Source organism: Lactuca virosa, chromosome 1 (genome assembly GCF_052849685.1).
Source record: "Lactuca virosa cultivar CGN04683 chromosome 1, Lactuca_virosa_CGN04683_v6, whole genome shotgun sequence".
NCBI classification, from domain to species: Eukaryota; Viridiplantae; Streptophyta; class Magnoliopsida; order Asterales; family Asteraceae; genus Lactuca; species Lactuca virosa.
This window is the reverse complement of record NC_136426.1, coordinates 138,805,896-138,814,410: the sequence shown is the minus strand read 5'-3', so window position 1 is coordinate 138,814,410 and position 8,515 is coordinate 138,805,896. Positions and strand designations below refer to the sequence as shown.

General features: G+C 37.2%; 1 protein-coding gene across 1 annotated transcript; it reads right to left on the bottom strand.

Annotated features, from left to right (window-relative positions):
- Positions 1-5,601: 5,601 nt before the first annotated feature.
- Positions 5,602-7,740, bottom strand: LOC145121372 (uncharacterized). Its single transcript, XM_079057129.1, has 3 exons — positions 7,446-7,740; positions 7,002-7,139; positions 5,602-5,795 (listed from the first exon to the last, which is right to left on the bottom strand). The coding sequence occupies exons 1-3, from the start codon at positions 7,738-7,740 to the stop codon at positions 5,602-5,604; spliced, it is 627 nt and encodes a 208-aa protein (XP_078913255.1).
- Positions 7,741-8,515: the final 775 nt, after the last annotated feature.

Sequence of the window (8,515 nt, the reverse complement as noted above, 5' to 3'; positions counted from 1 at the left end):
GGGTTGTTGGAGAGTTGAGTCTTCTCAATCTTCTGGAAGCATCGGAACAAGAAAGCTCGTGGGGTGAGAGGAAAGTCCAACTAGCATTCAATGTAGTTGCAAGTATCTAATGACGTCTTCAGTTCTAGCCAGTATATTTCTGGAAGGTCGATGGCCTCCTTCTGAATCCTCTGAATGGTCCAAACCAGAAACAAAGATTTTTTACTTTCAAGAATGAAAGTTAAATTTTTGACTTCAGCCTCTTCTGCCTCAAGCTTTTGACGGAGAGCTTTAAGATCATCAAGCTCTTTGTCACGTTTCTTTCAAACAAGCTTCTCAGATTCAGACAACTCTTCTTCTTCTTCGTCTTCGTCAATTCCTTTTCCCTTATCCTTCTTTGATCCAGAAGCTTCATTACCCTTCTGATCAACTTCATCTTTTACTTTAACCTCCTCTTCTCCCCCTTGTTTCGAAGGAGCAACGCTTCCCAAAACACCATGAACTTGATTTAACAAAGAGAACACATGATTAAGTTTTTCCGAGAGAGAAAGGCGGACCGTATCATTGAATGGATGAGATATGGTCTCAACGATTCTCAACAGTCTTTGATGTATATCGGAATTGCAAGCTTTCATATAAGACTTCTCCTCTTGAAGCTTAGCAATTTCGGATTTTGCATGCTTCAACTTTTCATTCAGAACCCTTTCCTTCTGATTTTATTCTGCTAGGGCATCCATGATTTTGTTTTCTACTACCAAATCTGCCTTTAACGTATCAATCTTGTTGGTGATGGTTGAGTTCAGATCAACGTTGTCCAGCTTAACATCAGCTTGAATTTTTGAAAGTGCTTCTCTCTCAAACTTCAAAGAAGAACCAAAGGCTTCAATAAGCTTGTTCATATCTGTTGTACTCTTATCCGAAGAGGCCCTAAATTCAGCCATAAATTCTTTGACTTCGGTTTGTAAGAGTGAAACCTTTTCCACAACTTAAGAGATCTTTTTGTCTGAGGCTTGGGCAGCCTTCATAGAATCTTCAATGACCTTTGAGTTTGAAGAAGTGAGCATCTCCACAGTTACTCGATGGGTGTTCAGAAGGTTTTCCCACTTGGAAGATGAGAAGGCTTGAGAGGAATCCAAAAGTGAGTCAAGCTTTTCTTGTAGCTGCTTGAACTGTCCCTTCGTCATAGGAGCTTCGTATTCATTACTGTTGAAATTGAGATTGAAGGGCTGAAAACAAAGTCCTCAATTGGTTATTGTTCATCACCGAACATAATCTCTTCATCCTCATTGAAAGGAGAAGCAGTAGAAGTTTCAGGTTCGGTGGTCACACCAATATTGGCATTTACCCCTGTATCAGATATGTTGGCAGAGATGTTGGAAGTATGTATCTCCTCCGATACGGATTTGATGACAGTGACTTCTGGTGGAATAACAGGTGGTGATTGTGGAGTAGTAGAGAGGTTCAGAAGACGTTCTTTCAGAATGTTCCCAAAAATTTCAGAAGTAGGAACAGAAGAGGATGGTGGAGAAGATACCTTCGAAATCTGTTCTGTAGGGGTTGGTTCCGAAGTGGCTGCAATATCCTCTTCCTTATGCCGAGCTGTATCATCCTCTTGAACCTCCGTAATGGTTCTTGATTCTGATTCTTCCTGAAGTACCAGAGATGGATATCTCAATTTATTGGCAGGCTTCTTAGCTTTCTTCTGAATTTTGACACTTTCGGAAGGAGCCGCCTTAGCTTTTTGTTTACCTCCACGTTTTGGTTTGTTGCTTTCCTCAATCAACTTTCACAAATCAGCTGGCATTGGATGAACACCAGAAGATGGTAATTTCTGATACTCCCTCACTATAGCATTGTCCAGAGGAACCTTTTCCAACATTTTCTTCGAAATTGAGCCAATAAAGTTGAAGTTGCGGGGATCCGACAGCATGAAAGTGGACGTTTGGAGTGTCAGAATATCTGCCATTAGGGAATCTTTCATCAAAGGGACTTTGAAATGGCCTAGGGCACGATTGACAACGATGGACCAGAATCTGGCAAATGAAATATCTATGTTTCGAGTAGATGAGATGGTGCTTTGAATGAGTTGAGCCCATAGGATAGAACCATAGTCAAGACTGACACCATGATATAGTCTATAGATGAGAGTGTAGAATAACTTGCTTGCACTATCGGAGCCAGCAACCCTTTATGAAAAACTCTTGAGCATCAAAGTGAACAACCCATTCCACATTGGAGGAATGAAGGGTTTCCTGAACTTGGATAACAGCGAGATGTCACCAATATAGCCCATTTGATAGAACATCTCAATTAGGGAGATGGTTGGGATCGATTCTGGATCAACATGAACTTCAGGTAAAGCAAGCCCTAGAAGTTTGCTAAAATGGGGCTTTGAGATTGAGGTATTGTCAGTAGCAATCTCAAAGTGGATAAGATCATCAGCATTGTTGTATATAGCAGTTGAGAATGCTTTAGAGAGATGAACCAAGGGAATAGTTTCAGCCATGGTTAACACCTTCATCAAAGGCGAGCACTTGAGATATTCGATAATAGGTCTGATTTGTGCATCGTAATGTGAAGCATCGAGATTAAGAATCGGGTTCTGGTTGGGCTTGATTGTGAGCATGATGACAAAAGCAGATTGATCAACAAAAGAAACGTTTTCGTATGATCCTGCCATTCAAGCTTTGAAGAAGATGATGAATAGTAGAAAGAGATAGAGTTGTTGTTGCTTTGAGAACTGTGTTTGCGGTGAAGGTAAATGAACAGTTTCAGTTGCCTTATATATGGTATATGATGAGTGGAGAGAAAAACCGACGTTTCAAATTTGAACACGCCGAAAAATTAGCCAATAAAATCGTGACAGCTAATCAATGACTATCAGAATCCGTTATAAAGACCACGCGTGTCAGGGATTCAAAAATCGGGCCAAGATTTGAAGTTATCCAAAAGTCATTTGACGTTTCGGATTCACCATATTCTGAACTAGTTTTTTTGGAATTGTCGTTCTACCTTCCAACTCAGTAATCATCCATTCGGAATGGAAACCAGACTTAGTAAAATCACGAGGATTTTAGTGCAAGAGTGTGCCAAAGAAAAAGAAATAAAGCAAATAATATGTGGGATCTAGTGATATCAAGCAATCTTTATATGAAATTCAGATTGATCCCGGGCAACGATCTCTTCCTTCTGAGTCAAGAGAGACTCCAAAGTGCTTGTTTGGTTTCCCGTTGAATTACAATCATCGGTTTATTAAGAAACTATGAAAGGCATCTTTTATAAGGTTAGAAAGGGTGGTTTTAGCTTCTGCCAGATTCTTAAACTTAACATGAGTCCGAAGATCTGAAAGAAGTACTTGGTTGACCAGTGTCACCATAAAAACCGGTAAGATTAGGATGTTCTTTGAAAGTAGCTGGTAACTCTAGAAAATCTTTATTATGAAATCTTTTAAAAAAATGGATCTCTTGGGAAGAAATGTCTTAGGTCTAGAGCATTTCATTAAGATCACTCAAAAATAAAAGATGAGACTTCAAACACACAAAGGTACAATCCAAAAAGTTTTGTCCGCCAATTCAATTGGTAAAAACCTAGAACATTGAACAGTTCACCGTCAATTGAGAAATGGTATTTTCAGATTTTTGGATTTTCACTCAAAGTCTTGGTAATAACGATTTCAAGATCATAAACACAGATGTTTTGTAACCTAAACCTTAGTGGTTAAACCTGATAGTCTTAAGGGTTACGATACAGAATAATAGACTCGAATAGAGTGGTTGGGAGTTTCATGAAAATCATGTTGATAATAACTTTGCGATCACTAACAAGAGTTTTGTAGCCCTATACCGAAACTGGTTTTGTTCCGATAGTCAAGGTACTACATGGAGGTTGAAATAAGACATGGTAGAAAGAAGTGATTAAGTCAACCGTTAATTCCTTGTTGTAGACTTACATTCTGAATTGAATTTAGAAATGAAAAATATTTTTGATGCTTTTGAATTTTTGAAAACCAAAGACAAAAACAAATAAAATAATTTTGGAATTTTAATTTTCTGATAAAAACGAAATTAAAGAGTAACTTCAGAACAAAAATAAAGAAGTATACAAAAGTTAAGAAAACAAGAAAAGTCTTACAATGATGAAAGATTCCGGAGCCATAATGAACAGTAGATTCCGAAGCTCGGAGCGAGTCGGGAGTAAACAAAGAATTCTGAACCATTCCGAAGCTCGGAACTAGTCGGAATATGAACAGTAGATTCTGAAGCTCGGAACCATTCAGAATGTGAACAGTAACTTCCGAACACTGATCATTACGAAGGGGATTTCGAAACTGAGTCGCCTTCAATCATTCCTAACCCTTGTAAAATACGATTAAATGATGCTTCAGGAAGGGACTTTGTGAAGATATCAGCCAACTGATCTGAGGATCTAACAAAATGAACTTCTACATTCCCATCCTCGACATGATCCTTTATGAAGTGGTATTGCAGTGCTATATGCTTTGTTTTGGAGTGTTGCACTGGATTATGGCAAATTCTTATTGCGCTTTCGGAATCACAATACAAGGGAATTTGCTTCATATTGATTCCATAATCTCTTAACTGATTTTGAATCCACACCACTTGGGAAGTGCATGAGGCTGCTGCTATGTATTCTGCTTCAAATGTAGATAAGGAAACACATGTATACTTCTTAGATTGCCAACTGACAAGGTTGTCGTCCAGAACTGATATCCCATTGATGTACTTTTCTGATCAAGACCACAGCCTTCTAGGTCAGCATCGGAGTAAGCTTGCATAAAGAAACCCGAATTGGATGGATACCATATTCTGATAGATGTAGTTCTTTTGAGGTATCGGAATATGTTCTTTACAGCTACCATATGCGGTTCACGGGGATTCGCCTAAAACCTGGCACAATAACATACAGCAAACATTATATCAGGACGAATCGATGTTAAATACATTAAAGATACGATCATCTGACGAAATAATGTGATATCTGCTGTTGGCTTGTCCAAGGATGGAGTAAGTTTCGTTCCGAAGGCCATAGGAACCTTGACCTTTGAATCACCCACCATTCCAAATTTTGCTAGCAAGGTTTTCGTGTAGGCTTGTTGGTTGATAAACATACCTTCTGAACTCTGTCTAATGTTTAAACCAAGAAAAAGTTTAATTGGACCCATTGAACTCATTTCAAATTTAGTTTCCATTAGTTTTCGGAACTCAGCTGTCAATCTAGGATTAGTGGATCCGAAAATAATGTCGTCAACATAAATTTGAACTATCATTAAATGGTCATCATCTTTCTTGTGAAAGAAGGTTGGGTCAACCGAACCTTGTTTAAATTTTTATTGTTTAAGAAAATGATTCAGGGTTTCATACCATGCACGAGGTGCTTGGTTTACACCATACACTGCCTTATCCAGTATGTAACAATGATTCGGATATTTCGCATTAACAAAACCTGGCGGTTGTTCCACATAGACAGTTTCCTCGACTTCGCCATTCAGAAATGCGAACTTCAAATCCATTTGATAGACTGCAAAATTTTTGTGAGCGGCATATGATAGAAAGATCCGAATAGATTCAAGTCTTGCCACCGGTGGGAACGTCTGTTAGTAATCTATTCCTTCCTCTTGACAATGCCTTTAACCACCAAAAGTGCCTTGTTGCAAATAATGTTTCCTTCCTTATCCATTTTATTTTTGAACACCCACTTTATGAAAACAACCGAAGCATTTTCTGGAGTGGGAACCAATCTCCATACTTTATTCCTTTCAAACTCATTTAGCTCCTCTTGCATCGCCTGAACCCAGTCTGCATGATTAAGAGCAATTTTAACAGTTTTAGGCTCAATTTTCGAAATAAAAGAGTTAAACATGCAAAATTCCATTTTCGAAAATAGTACAGTTTGTTTCGCTTTTTGTTGATGATGTTTGCAAATAGCTACACCTAATTTTACCTACTATCTAACTAGCTATTCGACTAAGGCAATGTCATTTTCGCAAATAGTATAGCACAAATAGTTGGGTATCGATCTCAGGGAACAAAATTAATTAATTAACTTACTTACTATTAAATTAACCTAAAGTTCTAAGCAAAAGTAAAATGGGTTTTATCTAATTTTCCAAGTTTAGACAAACTTAAATTCTTAACAACTATTCAATCAATTAAAATCACTTCTGTTTAGTTCGAATCCACTTTTCCACTATGATTAGCTATTAATTATGGATAATTCAAGTTGGTTACCAATCAATATATTATTAGCAATTTAATATACTAATATTTAATTAATTCATGTAGAACTATGTATGATCACACATAATTTAACACAGAATCAATTATTAATTATGAATGGAGCTATGTAAGATTGATTTAGCAAACACAATTGTAGTCACAAAATATGTTCTCCAGCACAGCTAAATTTTAATACTTTAATTACTTAGCTAAGATTGGTTCGATCTTAGCTCTAATAATCTAATGGTCTATAAATTACTAGGTAATCTAATTCATGCAAGTTAATGTTCACTAAACTACACAGAATATGAATTGAAGCAATCTAAATATCAAATTTTATCATGCTAGGTATAAACAATCAAACACATGCTTAATACCAACTAGAAAAATCCATGATAAAATAACTAAATCATGAGTTCCAGCTTCATCTAGCTAAACAGAAGCAGCTAGATTTAGTTACTCATAGCAACAATCAAAAACACAATCTTCATTAATAAGAACATAGTAATTGTGCCAAATTAAGAACAAAGTTATGATCTTTAACTTCTCCTCCTTCCTTGGACGTTATGCTTGATTTCTCTGCCTAATTATCCTCTGGAATTCGTATTCAGAACCCTCTAATGTCTCGCCCACCTCCTCAATTCGTAAAACATCAAGGATATATATATAGTTTCATGGGTGTTTTTTTAACTCCACTTCGTGTACTAGAGATTCACATCGTGAATTTGAATGTATCCTTATCGGGAAATGATTATGACTTCCCGTGTATTCATCTTCCAGAATTGCCCATGCCACGTCGTGTAAGTGAAGTCCACGATGTGGCTTCAGCTTTCCGTGGGTTTTTCTTTTCTTTAATTCTCCAAGCCTCCAAAGTTCCATCACTTGTCGCTTTTAGTCCTTGTTCTTCAAGATTGCTCCTTTTGGCTGCAAAATACAATTTAATCTTATAAGTACCACTTATCTATGCAAATAACCAAAATATTAATCAAAATGCATTCAAATATTGCCTAAAATGTGTATAAATATGGCAATATCAGTTGAGCACGAGTGAGAACTCCTGATGAAGAATCTCCGATCACTTGAAATGGAGGATGGTCTTTGGTCCATTTTGTCATTAGAGGATAGTTCTTATCATAGGCTGGACCAACTTCAACGAAAAATTCTTCGAATTCTATTTGTACATCTGAGTCATCATTTTCAGTATTCTCCCCCTGGAAGTTTGCATGCGACCCCACATTCGGAATTGAGTTCTCCCCTGGATTGGAGAATCAGAAGATTGTGGTTGAGGGTCATTCGGAATTGGTTGCTCAGGAGGAATCTCTGCATTTTTGGCAGCATCGTCAACAATCTTGATCAATTCATCTTCTTGATTGTCTTTTGCGTTTGATACTGAGGAGATTGCTTTGTCAGGTTCATCAAACAATTTTATAAATTCCTCATATAAATTCATCAAAGGTATAGTCTTAGAATTTGTTGATGGAAAAATGTCCTCAGTTTGACAATCTTCTTTTTGATATTTCTTCATATAATTGTCATCAAACGTGATGTAGTAGGTTTCCTCAATCTTCTTTGATTTCTTGTTCAGAACCCGATAGGCCTTTGATGTCAAGAAATACCCCAGAAAAATTATTTCGTCAACTTTCACGTCGAATTTGTTCCTATTTTATTTGGAATTTAATAAGAAACACCTGGAACCAAACACATGAAAGAATTTAACTTTTGGTTTCCAATTGTTCAAAATTTCATATGGAGTAATCAGAAATAGCTTGTTGATATAGGAACGGTTCTGAGTAAAACAAGCGGTGGCGATGACATCAGCCCAGAAATACAAGGGAAGATTCGCAAATGACAACATTGTCCTTGCAGCTTCACAGAGAGAGCGATTTCATCTTTCAACTACACCGTACTACTGTGGAGTGTAAGGCGAAGAGAAATTGTGAGAAATCCCTTTGTCGGTCACGAATTCTTCAAACGCATGGTTTTTGAATTTCGGATCGTTATCACTACGAATTTTCTGAACTGGCTTTCGTAATTGTAGCTCCACTTGCTTGATGAAATCTATCAGCTACTGTGTTGCGTCGGATTTCTTTCTAAGAATGAAAACCCAAGTGAATCTAGAAAAATCATAAACAATGACCAAAATATATTTATTACCACCATTGATTTCGATAGCAGAGGGACCACATAGATCAATGTGCAAAAGTTCCAGTGGCTCAATGATTATGGTATTGATGATAGAATAATGGCTCTTTCTACTTTGTTTTCTAAGCTCGCAAGCAACACCTAAATGTTCTTTTTCG

What these genes read in the sequence shown, in the direction of transcription:
- LOC145121372 (XM_079057129.1), bottom strand. Translation starts at nt 7,740, where the DNA reads ATGAAGAAATATCAAAAAGAAGATTGTCAAACTGAGGACATTTTTCCA. An exon ending in AACTCAATTCCGAATGTGGG is followed by an intron (nt 7,140 to 7,445) that starts GTCGCATGCAAA and finishes TGTATTTTGCAG; the next exon opens with CCAAAAGGAGCAATCTTGAA. An exon ending in ACTTACACGACGTGGCATGG is followed by an intron (nt 5,796 to 7,001) that starts GCAATTCTGGAA and finishes TTAATCATGCAG; the next exon opens with ACTGGGTTCAGGCGATGCAA.